At 44.1% G+C, this 20,663-nt stretch overlaps 1 protein-coding gene across 2 annotated transcripts in view; it reads left to right on the top strand.

Annotated features, from left to right (window-relative positions):
- The window catches only part of SHISA9 (shisa family member 9), a 279,798-nt gene that overhangs the window by 238,207 nt on the left and 20,928 nt on the right, over positions 1-20,663 (top strand). For both annotated transcript variants that reach the window (XM_045047407.1, XM_045047408.1), the window contains exon 3: positions 15,168-15,323. In XM_045047407.1, coding sequence (XP_044903342.1) covers positions 15,168-15,323 — 156 coding nt within the window. The remainder of the gene's footprint in view (positions 1-15,167; positions 15,324-20,663) is intronic.

The raw sequence follows: 20,663 nt of genomic DNA, 5'->3' as shown, positions 1-20,663 counted from the left end.
CAAATAGCATCTTTACGTACGGGTGTTATTTTACCATCCATTCTAACAAGCTTGGGTATCTAGTTTCTCTCTTTTTTTTAATTTTTTAAAATGTTTATTCATTTTTGAGAGAGAGACAGAGGGTGAGTGGGGGAGGGGCAGAGAGAGAGAGGGAGACACAGAATCTGAAGAAGACTCCAGGCTCTGAGCTGTCAGCACAGAGCCCGACAGGGGGCTCAAACCTACAAACTGTGAGATCATGACCTGAGCCAAAGGCGGAACTTAACCAACTGAGGCACCCAGATGCCCCTCTAGTTTCTTTTGTTTTTTAATGCTTATTTATTTATTTTTGAGAGGGAGACAGAGAGAGAGCGAGAACGAGAGCGAGCACAAGCAGGGGAGGGGCAGAGAGAGAGAATCCCAAGCAGATTCCATGCTCAGTGTGGAGCCCAGCATGGGGCTCCATCTCACGAACCATGAAATCATGACCTGAGTTGAAACCAGGTCAACTGAGCCACCCAGGCACCCTTTGGGATTAGTTTCTAATCCCACAACACATTTGGACTAGAAATAATGAAGTCCAAGAGGACAGGCTGCAGCTCACCATGCAGCTGGTCAAAGACTAGCCATGATGGAAGGGAAAAGAAAAGTACTAAATAGAGTTGGAATTGGGAGGAGAAGGATGCCAGGGGAGGAGAAGAGTACAAGGAGCAGAAAAGAAGCAACTACGGCTCCCTGGGCTATTGAAGGAAGGGGCATATACACCATTAGATGGGCTCATGAAATTGACCTTGGGGAATGGCTGCTGTTCACATAAGCAGCCATTGATATTATAATGATGCTAAGCTATTGGTGGTGAGTTAAGCCACCTTGGAGATGTCCCATTGCAGAAGCAATACCAATAAATGGTAGTTTCTAGAATGTGCTCCTGATGCTATTTCCAGCATGGTCCTCTAGTTACTTTCTTTGACAATCTCTCTTTCTCAAAGTGTAGATGAAGGTCTTCTTCCTTCTAAAACTGAGCGAGGTACCCTGTCCCTTGGACTCTGTGTTTTGCTGTATTATGGCACTGTACTGGTCTATAAAGACCATACTAGTCTTTATGCATATATATATATGTGTGTATATATATATATATATATATGTATATATATATATATATGTGTGTGTGTGTGTATAAAGTTTATTTATTATATTTATATAATTATATATGTAAAGAGAGAGAGCAGGGGAGGGGCAGAGAGAGAGAATCCCAAGCAGGCTCCACACTGTCAGCACAGAGCCCTACATGGGGGGTGATCTCCCAAACCCTGAGATCATGACCTGAGCTGAAATCAAGACTCAGATGCTCAACCAGCTGAGTGACCCAGGCGCACCTAACCATGCTGGTCTTAACGGTCCTCTGCGTCCCTTGCGTTGTTCTTGTTCTGCCTCCTATCCTAGACTGTCATCTCCTTGGGGCACAACCTGAGATTTGAAATGAATATCTGCTGCCCCCTCCCCCGCCAGGGCCTGCATAAAAACTGGCAAAAGGAACATTAAACAAATATTTAACAACTCCACTTTTAAAATAGTCCCATCATAAATGGTCAAAATAAGAAAAAAATGTTTTGCATGCTAAGAGTTATAAACCCATGGGCACCACAAATGCCTCATTTACCAAAGGTTTTACAATGATATATGTGCATTTTTTTCCCTCCATTGCAAATCCCTGCTGGTCTCTCTGCCACCAAATTTCAATAAGATGGATTTAATTCTCGTTCTACATAAACCTTTTCTGGTGAGAGGCTCGCCTGCTATGTTCTTTTTTGGCAAATTCGGGGTAATTTTGAGTTGGATTTGATTTGATTTTTTTTTTTTTGCTTGCTTATGGCCATAGAAAAATCCACATGGTGTTTCAAACTATAATTTTCGGGTTTTTCTCTTTAAAAGGATACTGGGCGTAAAGGTTTGGGAATGATAGAAAGGAAAACAGAGCTAAAAGCCAGAGCTCTGCTATGATTTCTGAACATGCATTCTCTTTTTTTGTTGTTGTTAAGAGAATTACCGGTGCAACTGGCCCCCCACAGGAACATCTCTTGCCTATTCTCTCTCATTTGTCCTTTTCCAAGTCAACTGAATGATCGGGAACATGTCCAGGAATCCTGAGTTGAGAGAGGGCCACTCTCTTTCTGTGGCCACCCCCATCATGTTTTCTTTGTTTACTGGACAATTGGAGGCAATAAAGCTTTGACTAGAATATGTGGGATGGTTACTCTATTTCAGGGGCATTGCTGAGGATTGTGTACATGCCGTCTCCATGAAGTTCCCCACGCCCAAGAGGATGCTTTTATGTCCCTATTATAGAGCTGAGAAGACTGAGGCTCAGACAGGCATGATAACATACCCAGTGATGCTATTGGGAAAGGGAAGAGCCAGAATTTGAGCCCAGAGCTGACTGAGTCAGAATTCCATTCCTTTTTCATTATGTTGAGTCATTATGAGGAGGCACAGAGAATGTGTTGGGGAGCATGGGGTTCATCTGAAGTACAATGCCGGTCAGGACCAACATGGCCTCGCAGGCCAGGCAACCTCATGGGTGTTTAAAAACCTTGGGAAATGTTTCCCTAATTAGTTCCTCTATTTAGTAAGTGGTACAAGAGCTAGGACTTGTCTGTCAAGTTCAATGCCTGGCCCACCGCCGACACTCAAATATATGAGGAGGGATGGATGGGTGAGCAAGTTGGAGAGGTCAGAGCACAGGCATATTCCACAAGGCAGTAAGGGATTCTCAGGATGGGCAGGGGGTGGGGAGGCCTGCTCACTCCTTGGGTATAACACAAGTTCCATTCTTTGGGTGAAAGGGAGGCAAAAAGACCCAAGATCTGGCTAGTGGTTTACGGGCCTGAGTGGGAAATTTTATAAGAGGGAAGATACTTGTGATGCCTGGGTAGCTCAGTTGGTTAATCGTCCGACTTCATTTAAGGTAATGATCTCACAGTTAATGGGTTCAAGCCCTGCGTTGGGCTCTGTTCTGAGAACTCAGAGCCTGGAGCCTATTTTGGATTCTGTGTCTCCCTCTCTCTGCATCCCCCCCTCTTATGCTCTGTCTCTCAAAAATAGATAAATGTTAAAATTTTTTTCTTTAAAAAAGAGGGAAGACACTTAAGACCCAAGAGTCTCTCCCCATAGAGGAGGCTCCATGCTGAGACACTAGTTTCTTCTACTCCTGGCTAGGGGCAGCCTAACTTAATGGAGGAAACACCTGTTCCACCATCTGACAAAGCTGGGATCAAATCCTGATAGTTACTAACATACTGTGTGACTCTGGGCAAGCACCTCAATCTCTCTGGGCTTCGATTTCCTTGTATGTAAAACAGGATTGTGATAGGCAGAGAAATCTGTTTTTTATGTGGTTAACGTGCTTTTCTATTTGGCCTTTGTGGGTGTGTGACTTCTGTCTGAGTTGGCCCGTGCTAACTGTCTTGCTTGGGAGAGAAAGGAAAGTAGAATCAAGTGGAAGGAAACGCTCTATGTATGGAACCTCCCTGCCCTACAATGAGAGGTTCTCTGGCGGGATTCCTGCCCTCAAGCACTATGGGATATGAGGGTCATTGAGGAAGGTCAATTTAGGCATCTGGTAGTCAGATCATACCACTCCATTTCTTAACTGGCTCAGCTACCCCCTGACAGCTTAGCGCTTCTTCCCTGTGAGCTCCTCCCAGAGTGAGACAAGAGATCCCTGCCGTCAGCATTTTCCTCATCCATCATTCTCCATCCCAACCTGGGTCTGAAGACCAAAGAGAGAAAGTTGAGTGACATTCTTTCATCTCTCTCTCTCTCTCTCCTTTTCATTTTCTCGATTCCCTAGAATAAGAGAAGGCAGGCTTCCTATCCCATTTCTTCCCTGGTCTACCCTTGACAAAAACTCTGTGGTCTTGTCTACCAAGTCCAGCCCTCCGTATGCTGAAAAGCAGAGAGAAAGGTATGGAAGTTCCTCAAAATGTTAGACATAGAACTACCCTACAATCCAATAATTGCACTATTGGCTATTTCAAAGGGATACACTGATTTACAGGCATACATGGTCCCCTATGTTTATTGCAGCATTATTTACAGTGCCCAAATTATGGAAGCAGCCCAAGTGCCCATTGATAGATGAATGGATAAAAAAAGAAGTGAGGTGTGTGAATGTGTGTAATGGGATATTATTCAGCCATTAGAAAGAATGAAATCTTGCCATTTATGACAATATAAATGGACCTAGAGTATATTATGCTAAATGAAGTAAGTTAGCCTAGAGAAAGACAAATGCCATATGATTTCACTCATATGTGGCATTTAAGAAACCAACAAAAACAATCAAAGGCAGGGGAAAAAAGAGAAAGAGAGAGCCAAACCAAGAAACAGAGTCTTAACCATAGAGTACAAACTGATGGTTACCAGAGGGACAGTGTCTAGGGGGATGGGTGAAACAGGTCACAGGGATTAAGGAGTGCACTTGTGATGGGCATTGGGTGATATATGGAAGGGTTGAATCACTGTATTGCACACCTGAAACTACTATACATCAACTGTCCGGAATTCAAAATAAAACTTTAAAAACTAAAAAAAAAAAAAAAAAAAGAAAGAAAGAAAGAAAAACAAAGAGTGGTGAGAAAGGAATAAAAACCTACCACTTTCCAAAGTCAGTCACATGACTTAAAATTGTATTGTTGTCTGGCTACAAAATAATTTTTCGAATGTCAAACATTTGAATTTAACTCCCTTAAAGCCAAAAGGAAGTGGTCAAGAACGCAGATTCTAGAGGCAGATGGCCAGGAACACAGCATAGCTCTGCTATATATAAATGGTATAACTTTGGGCAAGTTACAAAGCCTCTCTCTGTCTTGGTTTCCTCCTCTGCAAAATGGGGTTAATAATAGTATCTCACAGAGATTCTTGGAATGACTGGATTAGTTTGTATACAGGATAGTGCCTCGTACCTAATAACACCTCTGTGCGTATCATGTATGTAAGTGTGTCTTCACGATCTCCATCATTGATTGATGCCATCCATAATGATTATTTTTCTTTGTGGTCCTTCTGTAATAAATCCCAATTCCCCAGCATTACCCAGGCATGTGGATGCCATGGGCCATGATGCTCTTAGGAAGACAAAAAGAGAAAAACACTTTAATAACTTGAAAAATCCATTGTCTTTAGACTGTGCTGTAGTTGATAAGGTTGTTTCCCATGGGGATATGGGATAATGATTCTGGTATTGCTAGACATGGATATTGGACTTAACAACTCAGTCAATGGATGGCGGATGATGGGAGCCATGTTTCTCATTGTTGGGGTGAAAGATTACAAATAAACAAGGGGAGGAGCCTAGAATGATCCATGGATCATGGATTAGAGCTGGAGAGAGCAGGATGAATGTGTTTGGCTTAAGGTAGATACAGATGGTTACATATATAAATATTTGTACATCCCGGAGTATATGAGTTAGGACATACACATAGTTTTCCTTACTCTGTCCGCAGAGAGATAGAAAGAGAGACCAGAAGCACCCAGATCTTGGTTGCTAACACCATTCTACAATGGAAAGAACCAGGGCTCCTTGGAGAGATGGCTGATTCTAGCCCTAGACAGGGAATATACAAGATGAACGTGGAGCATCTCATATTGCTAGAGAGCAGGGGGTGGGGGTCTGAAAAAGGAGACACAGGAGCCAACTGAAAGAGTTTCCAATGACTGGACCTGGAACAGTTTCAGCAAAAAACAACATGGTATTGGTTTATAACCCAAAGTAATAACATATATATCTATGTGTCCACACTGATATAAATAAATGGTTGAATAATCAAGTGTGGGAAAAGAGACAAATCTCCTACATTGAAGAATTCTAAATAATTTATGTAGATACTCTTTACTCGAGGAGGTCGAATGTAACTCCCCACTCCTGAAATGTGGGTTGTGCAAAGTGGCTTATAGAGGATAGCATGGAAAAAGAAAAAAGTAGAACAACTTTACAGTGGACAAGCTTGATGGATGCTACCTCGGGCAGGTGATCAAGGTTAACATCAACAGTGGTAAGGCATCATAGTATGTATCCTTGATAGGTTATGATGAGAATGTCACTTTATCTCTACAGTTCCCTTCCCCCAAACCCACAGCCCACTTCCCCCAAACCCACAGCCTCAGTCTGGTCATGAGAAAAGCATCAGACAGATTCCTCTCAAGGGCCATTCTACAAAATACCTGGCTGGTACTCCTCAAAACTGTCACAGTCATCAAAAACAAGGAAAGTCAAAGAGACTAACCACCACGAGATACCTAAGGAAACATGAGGGACTCACTTTAATGTGGTAATTGGATGAGATTCTGGAACAGAAAAAGGACATTAGGTAAAAACTGAGGACATATGAAGAAAGTGTGGACTTGTGTTGATGGTAATTTATCACATTGGTTCATTATTTGTAACACATGCGCTACACGACACGCGCTGTTACTATCAGGGGAAACTGGATCTGGGGGTCTATGTGGGACCTCCTGATGCCATCTCTGCAATAGTTTTATAATTCTTAAGATTGTTCTACAACAAAAACTTTATTTTTTTTTAACTTTTCAAACATTTATTTGAGAGAGAGGAAGAGACAGAGAGAGACAGAGAGAGAATGAGCAGGGAAGGGTTAGAGAGAGAGAGAGAGGGAGACACAGAATCCGAAGCAGGCTCCAGGCTCTGAGCTGGCAGCACAGAGCCTGATGCGGGGCTTGAACTCACGAACCGTAAGATCCTGACCTGAGCTGAAGTTGGACTTTTAACCGACCGAGCCACCCAGGCACGCCTCGAAAACCTTATTTTAAAAGATATTTTGTCTGCAGTTCTCTACCTCTTAGGGTTGATATGGGAATTAAAGTGCATGAGAAATTCTTTACCAATGACTGGCATATAATGCATGCTCCACAAAACAACACCATTTGACTGTCTTGTGCCTTTCTCAGCTGTTTCCTTGTGATGTGCCATGAAAGACTGGCTTTTGTCGCTTTGCTTCCAATAGGAGCCACATTGGTCCAGTTTCTGATAGTTGTTATTTGTCTGTTCTACACTGAGAAACCCACAGCATCATCCCAGCATTTGCCGCGGAGCGTTTTTACCTTAACTGACCCTGTCTGAATGACATCTATCTCCTTTCTGTTTAGTGGCTAAGATATACCACGTATAATGGTATTTCCACAGCGGTTACCTGGGGGCAAGTCAGCCAGAGGTTTCCAATTAGAGTAGCTCTATCTTACCCTTCTTTGAAAATGGTTGTTTAACGCATGAGGCCCCTCTTCTGTCTCAGGAAGGAGAGCACAGGGACATCATCAGCTTCTTGTTTGTTGACCGAGGGTCTTGACTGAAAACAGCATCCCAGAACAGAAAGTTCTCGTTGGCTATTTATAAGGGTCAGGATGAGTTGCAAAACTGTAATGCGGCAAAGAGTTTTTCTTACGGCACGGGGTATGAAGTACTTAGAACGGTATCTCTGGGGCCAAAGTTGGTCTATAAGAGAAACCATCCGGCTGAGAGCAAGACAGAGTTGGTTCAACTGGATTATCTCTATGGTCATGACTATGCAAATCAAATGAGACATATCAAACAACATATATATCATAAGTAATATATATGTATGTGTACATATACCTACATACATAAAATACATACATATGTATGGGGCACCTGGGTAGCTTGGTCAGTTAGGTATCTGACTCTTGATTTCAGCTCAGGTCATGATCCCACAGTTCATGAGATCAAGCCCCATGTCGATCTCAGCACAGAGCCTGCTTGGAATTCTCTCTCTCTCCCTCTCTCTCTGCCCCTCCATGCCCCCCCACCCCCGCCATCTCTTTCTCAAAATAAATGAATATTTAAAAAGCGCATACATATGCATATACATGTATACCTACATTCTGTCTATCTGTCTATGTATCTATGTCTTTTATTTTTCTTCTCTCTCTTGGCAAGGACAGGATTTGCAGATTATAACCCAGATCTCACTCTTTGTGCTTCCCTCACCCTATTGTTCTATTTTGGTTGGATGCCAAACTGGGCTTCCTTCGCATCTACACTTAGGTATCTCCTCCTTAGCTGGATATATTTGTAGAAAACTCCCAGGGAACCTGGGTGGCCAACTCTTTTCCATCTTCCTGTTTAGTAAAATGAAAATAACATTTAAAAAAAAAATTCCAGTCACACCTGCATTTAATAATTTTTCGTTGCTGCCCCGAGACCAGATTTCTTTTCTTTTTTTTAAGTATGTGCCTTTTTTTTTTTTTTTTTATGTTGGTTGGTTGGTTGGTTGGTTGGTTGATTTATTTATTTATTGGTTGGTTGGTTGGTTGGTTGGTTGGTTGGTTGGTTGGTTGGTTTATTTATTTATTTATTTATTTATTTATTTATTTATTTATTTATTTATTTTTGAGAGAGAGAGAGAGAGAGAGAGAGAGAGAGAGAGAGAGAGAGAGAGAGACTGAATGCAAGTGAGGGGGGTGCGATCAAAGGGCCAGAGAGAGAGGGAGACACAGAATCTGAAGAAGGCTCCAGACTCCAAGCTGTCAGCACAGAGCCTGATGCGGGGCTTGAACTCAAGGACGGACCATGAGGAGATTGTGACTTGAGCTGAAGTCAGATGCATAACCAACTGAGCCACCCCGGCGCCCCCTAGATTTCACTATTTCTGAATATTTGATGCCTGGAAGCAGGCACAAAATGGCCGTCTTCCCAGGGTTCTACATGGGATAGCAGGAATGTGACTTTGGGCTGGTGAGGGATCCCTTTGGTGGGCCATCTCGGTCATGCCCACTTACATTAAGTAACTACTCACTGTCCTTGAGGTAGCTCAGGACTTGGGAGATATCATCCAGCAGCAAATACTTTATAATGGCATGTTAAATATTCTGTTGGATAACATAAAAGGCTGTCGCAAGTGATGAGGAACATCTCTACAGATTTTTTTTCCTTTAACGACATGTTTTGCATCTCTCCTGGCAGGCCTGGGAACAGAAGTTGAGCATAGTGGGTGGGATCTAGAACCAAGGGAGCAAGGAGATGGGAGAAAGGGCCCACTGGACAGTGGGCTGGGGAGAGGCCAGCTCTTTAACTACACAGGTTCATGTTTGGGATCTACTTCCAGGGGTTAAAAAAAAAAAAAAGACGACCACCATAAAGACATTAGTTAATTAGCTTATGAATAGCTTTGGGCATTCTCTATGTACTAGTAAGGCCACTTGCGGTTCGAAATTCCTACTATATTTCTGTAGAATACCCAGGAACAATGCCTTTATCATCTTAACAAAATCCCCAGGCCTTGCTTTATATCCACATGGGCAAATTCCCCTCTGGTTGGTTCCATTTCCCAGAGGAAATCCAGACAGCTACACTAGTCCAAACTATACAGTGCAAGAGATATACCCCAAAGCATACTAGCTTATTAGAAAGAGGCTTCCCTGGGGCATCTGGGTGGCTCAGTCGGTTAAGCATCGACTTCAGGTCGTGATCTCACAGTTCATGAGTTTGAGCCCCGTGTCGGGCTCTGTGCTGATAGTTCATAGCCTGGAGCTCGCTTCAGATTCTGTGTCTCCTTCTCTCTCTGCACCCCCCCTCCGTGCTTGTGTGTGTTCTCTCTCTTTCTCAAGAATAAACATAAAAAAAGGGGAGGGCCTTCCCTATCTTCACTGCTTCCCTCCTGTTGTCCTTATTCCTTCACAATAAAGAGATTCTCCACTTGGTAGGTTCAAACTCGAATCCATGGCTTCCTGGATTTTTGAATCCAAAGGTTCCAAATAGAAAAATTCAGGGAAGTATTCTGATTGGTCCAGGCTAGATCACGTGCCTGCTTCTGGCCCAATCACTGTGGGAAGAAGGAGGTATTGTGATTTGTCAGATTTGATCACATGCTCACTTCTGTGGCCAGAAGTGAGAGTTACTGGCCTGATATCCAACTGCCAGCCCTTACATGTCTGAATAAGAGTTTTTTTGCCTGCTAGAGCACACTCTGACCATGAATATGGTGGGTTGCAAATGCTGAGGCATTGCTGTCTTCCAGAAGCAGCCCTCAACTGATGACTCATGGGAATTGGTATATAAATACTAAGGGGCTTGCTTAATGATAGAATTATCAGACAGGCATTCCACATCATTTACCAGCATTCCAAAGTGGGATTAAATTCCAGTTCACTAGAATTGCCCCTTGCTTGGCATTGTGCTCTTCGTCTGTTTTCCCATCCCTGTCTTGCTCCCTTACTCCTTTTCTTTTTTTTTTTTTCTTTTTTTCTTTATTTTATTTCATTTTTTTAATTTATATCCAAGTTAGTTAGCATAAAGTGCAACAACGATTTCAGGGGTAGTTTCCTTAATGCCCCTTACCCATTTAGCCCATCCCCCCCCACACCCCCTCCAGTTACCCTCTTTGTTCTCCATATTTATGAGTCTCTTCTGTTTTGTCCCCCTCCTTTTTTTAAAAAAACTTCCCCCTTTCCTTATGTTCATCTGTTCTGTCTCTTAAAGACCTCATATGAGTCAAGTCATATGATTTTTGTCTTTCTATGACTAATTTTGCTTAGCATAATACCCTCTAGTTCCATTCATGTTGTTGCAATTGGCAAGAATTCATTTTTTTTGATCGCCAAGTAATACTCCATGGTATGTATATACCACATCTTCTTTATCCATTCATCCGTTGATGTATATTTGGGCTCTTTACATACTTTGCCTATTGTAGATAGTGCTGCTATAAACATAGGGGTGCATGTGTCCCTTCGAAACAGCATACCTGTATCCCTGGGATGAATTCCTAGTAGTGTAATTGCTGGGTCATAGGGTAGTTCTATTTTTAATTTTTTGAGGAACCTCCATACTGTTTTCCAGAGTGGCTGCACCGGTTTGCATTCCACCAACAATGCAAAAGAGATCATCTTTCTCCACATCCTCACCAACATGTGTTGTTGCCTGAGTTGTTAACGTTAGCTGTTCTGACAGGTGTGAGGAGGTATCTCATTGTGGTTTTGATTTGTGTTTCCCTGGTGATGAGTGAGGTTGAGCATCTTTTCATATGTCAGTTGGCCATCTGGATGTCTTCTTTGGAAAAATGTCTGTTCATGTCTTCTGCCCATTTCTTCACTGGATTGTTTGTTTTTTGGGTGTTGATTTTGATAAGTTCTTGAGAGATTTTGGTTACTAGCCCTTTATCTGATATGTCGTTTGCAATTATCTTCTCCCATTCTGTTGGTTGCCTTTCAGTTTTGCTGATTGTTTCCTTTGCTGTGCAGAATATTTTATTTTGATGAGGTCCCAGTAGCTCATTTTTGCTTTTGTTTCCCTTGCCTCCAGAGACATGTTGAGTAAGAAGTTGCTGCAGCCAAGGTCAGAGAGGTTTTTGCCTGCTTTCTCCTCGAGGATTCAGATGGCTTAATGTCTTACATTTAGGTCTTTCATCCATTTTGAGTTTATTTTTGTGTGTGGTGTAAGAAAGTGGTCAGGTTCATTCTTCTGCATGTCGCAGTTCAGTGTTCCCAGCACCACTTGCTACAAAGACTGTCTTTATTTCATTGGATATTCTTTCCTGCTTTGTCAAAGATTAGTTGTCCATACGTTTGTGAGTCCATTTCTGGGTCCTCTCTTCTGTTCCATTGATCTGAGTGTCTGTTTTTGTGCCACCCTTACTCCTTTTCTACAGTGTTCCTGAGAGCACCGCCCCCCCCAGATATGCTCATACTTGGATCCTTATTTCAGTGACTTCTGGGAAAACCCAGACTAAGACAGTCACCGTAATTGGCAGCTCATCACATGACCCAAATTCAGATGAAGCAGGATGTAGAAAGAAGTGGAGGTTCTGAAGACACAAAAATAGTAGCTGTCCATTAAAAAAGATACAGTGTGAGCCGCTCCCCCCCCCCCAAAACAGCAAACATTGAGAGTTTATAGTAAGTGCTCCCACCAGACCAGCATTTGGGCACAAAACATGTCTGGCCTGACGTGCCGAGATGAAGTTGACCTCCCTAGCAGGTGGCTCTGGAGAGGAAAATGTCAGACGATCTCGGGGTCCACACCATAACAAACGCTAGGCCTTATGCAGCTCTATTTCCATTATTTTGTTATCTTGAGCCTTCTGGACCCAGCTGAATCGCAGCCAAAATGCTATTATGGCAGAAGGATACACCCACTTTCTCACATGCCAGCAGAGGCTGGGCGACGTGGCATATGTTTGGTCACATCCCCATTACGCATTTGGGGTTGTGTGCTTGTGCAGTGATAAAAATGTTCTTATCTCTGTGTCTCAGCTGTGGTATCCCTGCCTCTTTCCATTTGGGTTTATTGGTTTCTAAAGGCAAGCATTCTATATACGTCATGGGGTATAACGTGTAAAGAAGTCATGGGTTGACTTGTCTAGAAGCAGAACTTCAGAGAAGGGGGTTCAGGTGTATAATACTCTGAGGGAGTGCTCTTCAACACCCCCCCACACACACACACACGCACACCCCTCTCAGGTTGTGAGGGGAACAAATAGGTAAGATGAAGGAGTCTCACACGGATGGGGGTGTCAGTCTCAGGTAAAGTCTGGACCAGGGTTGTCAAATTATGTCCCTTGAATCTAGCAGCTACCTGTTTGGATAAATTAAGTTTTATTGACATACAACCACACCCATTATTTGACATAATGTCTGTCTGCTTTCTTGATACAAGGGTGGAGTTGAGAGTATTCCTAATGAGACTGTGTGGCCCATAAAGACTGAATTATTTACAGTTTTGTCCCTTTACCCAAAAAAATGCTGTCCCCTGTTCCAAACCCTGGGAGCTCTGGAGCATCCATTGGTCCATCAAGCTATCCACACCTTGAGGCAAGGGGCTGGTCTGCGCACCTTAGTGTCAGCCAGCCAGACACTGGTGGCCAGCCACCTCAGGTGTTGAGGGTGACGTTCATGAAGCACCCGAAACCCAGGGTGGTGGTGGTTCCTGAGAATAACTTAGCGGGTGCTAGGGCCAGCTCTGAGCTGTGAGTCCCCTCCAGAGCAGCTGGGAAATGGGCACATATGCCAGGTAAAGGGGATCTTTCAAAGCAGCACCAGCATCCACCACCATGTTTATTTGGATCTGCACGAGTGCTTCATGTACCTGGAGAGAATCTCCACTTCCTGCCTGAAACTGAGCAATAACCCCCCTCTTCTGGACTCTGTGCCTCATCTGAGCTTGCCCCCTCCCTCCCACTGCTCTCAGGGTGACACAGAAACCCTTCACAAGGCATCGTGAGCCCTGCAGGCCTGTTCAGCCCCACCTCCTCCCTCTCCCCTCTTCTGCACGTGCCCGGCACATGCTTCTACTGCCCTCCACCTCCTCCCACATTTAATTCACATCTGGATTTCTGGGTCTCAGCTCAGAGAATATTCCTTCGGAGCCAACTTCTTGAACCTCTCCAGGTGAATTCCATTTCCTCTACGTAGTCAATATTCTGCTCATGTGTCTTTACATATTTTTTTTCTGTCTTTGCAAATTACAACACGCACAGATTTTCTTTACCAAAAATGCTGTATTATTTGCATTACTTTCTCATTTTCTTTTTCCCTCCTTAACAGTATAAGCCCCAAGGAACTATCCAGGTTGACAGGTGTAGAGTTAACACATCTTTCTATAAGATTTTTTTTAAGTTTATTTATTTATTTTGAGAGAGACAGAGACAGTGCGAGTGTGGGATGGGCAGAAAGAGGGAGAGAGAGAGAATCCCAAGTTGTCACCGCAGAGCCTGATACAGGGCTTGAACTCGTGAAACTGTGAGATCATGACCTGAGCTGAAGCCAAGAGCTGGACTTAACTGGCTGAGCCACCCTGGTGCCCCAGAGTTTAACTCGATTTTAAACACTTTTTTTTTTAAGCTGCATGATATCCCATTATATGCATGTACAGATTGTGTATGTAATATGAATGTACAATAATTTAATAATTCCCACATGTATTTTTTTTTGAGAAAGATAAGAGATAAAGTAGGGGAGAGGGGCAGAGGGAGAGAGAGGGAGGGAAGGAGAATCTTAAGCAGGGTCCATACTCTAAGCAGAGTCCAACTCAGGGCTCGATCCCATGACCCTGGGATCATGAGCTGAGCTGAAATCAAGAGTCACATGGGCCATCCAGGTGCCCCCAAGAATTCCCATATTTTTAGGAGCTCATGTTGTTTGTGTGTGTGCATATATTTCACCTCATAGACAATGGTGCAGAGAACATCTCTGAACAAATATCCATGTATTCTGACGTCATTTCTGTAGGCTCATTCCCTAGAAGTGGTATTTTTTGGTCAAAATATGCACTCACTTTACATTCTAAGACACACTGTCATGTTCCTTTCCGCAAACATGGCAAATTGCGTGCCCACCATGAGTTGATGAGACCACACAACTTCCCACATCTTTACGACTATCGGTGTACCTCCCCCCTCTTACTCAATGTTTGCCAATCTCTTGGCGAAGGAACGGCTTCTCGTCATTGTTCTGACTTGCATTTCCTTGACTGTTACTGAAGTTAATCATCTGTATATACTTTATTTTTTAATGTTTCTTCATTTTTTTTTTAATTTTTTTTTTCAACGTTTATTTATTTTTGGGACAGAGAGAGACAGAGCATGAACGGGGGAGGGGCAGAGAGAGAGGGAGACACAGAATCGGAAACAGGCTCCAGGCTCTGAGCCATCAGCCCAGAGCCCGACGCGGGGCTCGAACTCACGGACCGCGAGATCGTGACCTGGCTGAAGTCGGACGCTTAACCGACTGCGCCACCCAGGCGCCCCTAATGTTTCCTCATTTTTGAGCGAGAGCACGAGATTGGAGGAGGGGCAGACAGAGAGGGGGACAGAGAATCCGAAGCGGGCTCTGTGAGCCCGATGTGGGGCTCCAACTCACGAACCGTGAGAGCGTGACCTGAGCCAAAGTTGGACGTTCAACCAGCTGAACCACCCGGGCACCCCTATAGTTTTAATAACAGAAATAGCCCCTGCAATGGCAGGGACCTTAACACATCCATTTCAGGGGGAGATGAAAAGTTCTAGGCTCACCCTTTGCCCTCTTTTCACCCATCCCCTGCTGCTCTCGCTCTTGTGTCCCCAGGAGGTGGGCGTTTGGGACCCTGCGAGGGTGGGTTGCTTTGCATGGGAGGAAGGTCCCGCCCCGTCTGTGACCACCCCCTGTTATCTTGCTTGCAGATGCTACGCAGATGAACAACGCAGTGCCCACCTCCCCTTTGCTCCAGCAGATGGGCCACCCGCATTCGTACCCCAGCCTGGGCCAGATCTCTAATCCCTACGAGCAGCAGCCACCGGGCAAAGAGCTCAACAAATATGCCTCCCTGAAGGCGGTTGGTAAGTGCTGTTCTCTTTCTCCCCTGCTTTTCTGTACTTTTCTCTCCCCATCCCCCAACTGGTTTTTCTGGTCCTCTCTTTCGTTCTACTTCTCGTTTTCTTTTCCTTCTTCTCGTCTCCTGAACTCTGTGTCTCTGTCTGTCCATCTCTTCCTCTATCTCCCTCTCTGTCTCTCTCACACATATTCTTGATGTCTCTACCTGGGGCCCAGGTTACTGTGAAACAGCTGCTTTCCCTATGACTAGTCACGTGGGGCAGGGTGGGGGGGGCGAGGGACACGTGTGGGGGCTGTTTCCCGGGACAGAGGGCGCCTGGAGGCTTATTTGGACCCACAGACACCTCAGCCCCTTCGTCGTCCACCATCTGCCCTAGTGAATCCCCAGGACATAGAATCCAGGACACCCGGTGTCCGAGTGTCTTGCCCTTTAGGGGGTAGCATCCATCACCCCGCAGTCACCCCATCTCTGTGAAGTCAGTAAGTGGAACACTTCTGCTCTTCCAGATTGGGCACACAGCCTGGAGCTTGTGCTAAGTTCTGATCAAGTTCTTATCAATTGCACGGGACATTTTATACATCCTGCCTCTTTTTCTCACAGCGGTCCAAAGAGGAGGGCACAATTATTATCCCAGTTTTCAGATCAGGAAACTAAGACTCAAGGAGTCTCCTTTACCTTGGTCCAAATCAAGCAGCCTGTGGATTTTTATTACTCCAGAGCCTATCCTCCCACTGCTAGCTTCCCCCAGCCCTGCTCCTCCGTTAGTCCCTTTCCCCAGCTCACACATGAGGGAGCGTCACATATGATGGTGTCCCGGGCTTCCGAACGAACCGTGTGGGCAGGAGTTCTATCGGATGGAAGCAGCAGCCACAGCAAAGTCGCACTTTGGGCAGATGGACTCACAGGCCACCTGCTTGCTTTTATTATCAGCTACTTGTCTTCATTCCTTCCCTCGCAACCATGCCCCTCATCAGAGATGGGATGGGAGGTGTTTGCTGATTGATTCCTGTGTCTGATATCTTAATTCCATTACAAACGGACACCAGAAACCAAAGCCCGGACGCTGTGACGTGTCTGTGATGCTGGAGGTGACCATGGTCTCCAAACATCGGAGGCACAGAGCATCTTGGTGGCTCGGCAGTGGGCCAGGCACATACTAGGAACTCCGCAAGCATTTGAATCACAAATATCTTTAGGAATGCATGTCTCCCCGTCTCCTAGGGCTTCCAGATGGAGTCCCTCAAAGATGGGCAGACCAGATTTCTAACCCCAAGGGCGCAGGCTGAGCAGACTGACACAGGCTTTTCCAAATCCCAAGCCCTGCAAGAACTCATATACCAGTTCCTGTGTTGCATGTTGAGTTTCTGCACCAAACTCAGCCCTTATACACACCCCATGACCACAGATTCCCCCCATTCCAGATCGCGTGTTTGCACAGCGTATGCATCCTGAGCGTGTTTAAGTAGACTCAAATATTAGGAGAAAGAGCTGCAGGCTGTTGCCTAGGAGAGAAGGAGTCAGGGCATCTACACCAATGTAGCTGTGGAAGCCTTCATACCCTGTGTGGTGCCCTGCCCCTCCCCGCCCCCTTCCTGAGCCTTGCCTTTAGGTGACAAATGGCATCTGCCAGTTCCATTTGATTCTTCTTTTGGCATTAAAAAAAAATCAACCCAGACATCCTTTTCCCTTTGAACTGGTTACATTCCCCTAAACAACTTATTTCTTCAGCTTAGGCCTGGTGTCTTGTCCCCCCTCCAAACCCAGTAGTTATTTGGGTGAATCATAGATGGATATTCCCACAATGCTCCTTGATTTTTCCCCCGGATTTGTACAGAGATCCTGCCCATAGCACATGTCTACAGTGCATTTAGAATTCCATTTCCAGTTTTGCCCTTCTTAAGTAACCCTTTCTTCCATAAAGAACTTCCATAAAGTTCTGTAGTGTTTACTGAATGAATGATTGCGCTTGTCTTTGGCATGAGTCCAATCATAGCTCAGTTGTAAGGAAGCACCCCTAATCTTCTAGAAAACTCTGAAGGATCTTACATAAAGAACTCTCCTCCATCCTGGATATGGTTGATGTGCCCCTCTTCTTCTCTGTCCTTCCTCTCTGCTTGTTGTGGGAGTTCACAGACTTTACCTGAGTCGCCGATGGTCTTGTGACTCTCCAGGGAGGAGCAAATTAAAGGACTGCCTGACCCAATGGGTTACCCACGTGTCCAGCATCTGCCTGCACAAATGAAATGCAGATCCTGGGCTAAGTGCTCTTCGAAAGTTTCTTTATTAAGGCATAATTCACACCATGATGTGTGTGCGGATGATGAAACGCATTTCATTAGCAAAATCATTACCACCCAGGAGAGAAGTTGTTTAAAAATTTTTTTCCTTTGAGAGTTCTGCAGCCTTCGATAAGCAGATGCATTTTCTAAAAATTCCTGGTAAAGAAGGAAGGACTTGGACAGCCTTTAGGGTTAACTGCCAGGTTCAAAAATACCCCTGGAAAATAAATTTCTCTTGGTGGCTTTAATATCCAGAACATGGGGTAGTTTCATGCAGTCACTGAAACTCTCTGACCTCAGCTTCTTCATGTGAAAAATGAGGAATGAAAAGCGAGGAAATTTTAAAATAGAAAATGAAACAATTCTACTCATTCTAGTTATTAGAATACTGTGGGCCATTAAATATGTCCCATCCATTCACTGCCAACTCCAGAGAGAAAAGAGTGGTAACTGTTGGTACATTTATTTTATTTTGTTTTGTTTTATTTTATTTTATTTTATTTTTATTTTACTTTATTTGCTTGTTGAAATCACACTCATTAATGTTAAAAAATTTTTTTAGTTTTTATTTATTTTTGAGAAAGAGAGAGAGTGTGAAAGGAGGAGGGGCAGAGAGAGAGGGAGACACAGAATCCAAAGCAGGCTCCAGGCTCTGAGCCATCAGCACAGAGCCTGATGCAGGGCTCGAACCTGCAAACCATGAGATCATGAGCCAAAGTCAGACGCTTGATTGACTGAGCCACCCAGGCACCCCAACACACTCATTGATGTTTAAAGAGAGCTCTTTTCTTTCTACAATTCAGGGATATAGCATGTGAGTACACAATGTTCTCTGTTCCCAAGGGGTTCACTGCCCAAGTGTTAGCAAAAGATTAGCACACATTAGGGAAATGTTAGCAGCTAAACTTCATCAGATTTTGTACAAGGAGGTATGATGGGGTTGGATTATCATTTGTTTCATTCATTCATTCATTCATTCATTCATTCATTCATTCATTTTAGACATTTAATCTGGTGTCCCTTGATTGTAGGTCCCATTGAGGCATGAACCAAGTCTGTCCCATTCATCAGTGCCTCCCCAGCACCTAATACCATGCTGGGAACTTACAAGTGCTCCCAATAAGTTTTTGTAAAATTAGTGAATTAGAGCTTATGGTGAGTTCCACATCAAGTCAGGAGCATGAGATGATCAGCAAGATGGTGGAACATGGCATGGCCTCTGCCGCTGGTCGGGACGGAGTTTAAGATCTCACTAGATATTTTCAGGCTCTTTCTGAAATAACTTAACCTCCTCAGGTCTCAGTTTCCCCCCTCTGTAAAATGGAGATAATAACAATACGGAGCTGATGGTTTGTTGGGTAGATTCAGTGATACATTGCACAGAATGTGCTTAGCCTGACATACAGTCAACCTCAGTAATACTGGAACATATTAAAGTCTCCAGACCAGAGTTGTTTGTTGGCCATATTTTTCCTCAGATCTCCAAGATATACTGATACCTTGATTAACATGCAGTGACTCAGGTGTCATTTTGAGGGAGGGAGAGTTTATTCCGGTTTGATGGGAAAGACATACAAGGAAGCTAACTCACACTGAGGATCTGATAAAACAAACAAGCAAGCAAAACAGCAAATGACGTTTTTGAGCCGTTCTAAGGACCAGCAGTCAGCCAAACCTCTTTACTGCCCCATATCTCCTGAATGACGAAGATCCAGACATGTGGCTACTACAATCCATTAAGAAAAGATTCGTAGTCTCCTCCAACTGACTCTCCTTCCTAAGTTACAACTGCGGATTTAAACGTTGTAGTTACATCCTCCACCAAGACTGAAGACAAAAAGTGTGTCTTGTGGTGGATTGAGTCAAAATGTAACCTGAAGTCTCCGTTAAGCACACGAGTTCCCTGGCTTGAGCCGCCAGTTTGATGGGTAGTGAAGAACCCACTTTATGGTTCTTCATAGGCAATGTTGACAGGACAGAGGTGTTTGGGAAAATGTCCAGAAGGCTTACCTGCTGGTTCAGAGGGGGGTGGTTCCTGCCTCCAGAGCTGGAAAAAGACCACACTTTCACGTAATTTCTGATGGACCTTGCATACAGAAAATTGACTACGCATTAGCATTTATCGCCTCTTGGCCCCATGTCCAGTTTTTTCCTCTAGGCACGTAAGACTTAAACTCCTGACCACATTTATTTTATTTTATTATTTTATAATTTTATCTACTTATTTATTTAATATAATTTATTGTCAAGTTGGCTAACATACAGTGTATACAGTGTGCTCTTGGTTGTGGGAGTAGATTCCCATGATTTATCGCTTACATACAACACCCCGTGCTCATCCCAACACGTGCCCTCCTCAATGCCCATCCCCCATTTTCCCCTCTCCCCCTCCCCCACTCCCCCACCCTCATCAACCTCAGTTTGTGCTCTGTATTTAAGAGTCTCATATGGTTTGTCTTCCTCCCTCTCTGTAACAATTTTTCCCCCTTCCCCTCTCCCATGGTCTTCTGTTAAGTTTCTCCAGTTCCACATATGAGTAATGAAGACATATCATATCTGTCTTTCTCTGCCTGACTTATGTCACTTAGCATAATACCCTCCAGTTCCATCCACCTTGCTGCAGATGGCAGGATTTCATTCTTTCTCATTGACCTACATGCCCTTTAGATGTTTCATTGCAACCCTGGCTTCTCAGTGAGAGAAAGAGACAGGGTGTACCAGCATTATTGATAAAGTGCCATGGTGCCTTCATTTTTACATTAAAATTTTATTAAGAAGATATCTTCTTTGTTGCTATTTGACAGACAAGGGGCTCTTGCCAGAATCCTGTTGCATTTTCCAATGGCACTGTTTAAAACCACAACAATGCACTTCAACATGGCAGGAATTTCCTCTTTCGTCTTGCTGTACGAGTCATGCGTGAGAAACCTACCTGATGCATGAGACCTCAGCCATGGATTGACCTCTACGTGTTTAATTTTTTTTTTTTTTAAGTTATGGCAAGAAGAGGGCTAACATCATTGAAGTCTCAAAACACTATACCTCTGAGGGAGGTATTGTTCCCA

The sequence above is a fragment of the Felis catus genome, chromosome E3, assembly GCF_018350175.1.
Source record: "Felis catus isolate Fca126 chromosome E3, F.catus_Fca126_mat1.0, whole genome shotgun sequence".
NCBI lineage: Eukaryota > Metazoa > Chordata > Mammalia > Carnivora > Felidae > Felis > Felis catus.
This window is presented reverse-complemented; position numbering and strand designations above follow the sequence as displayed.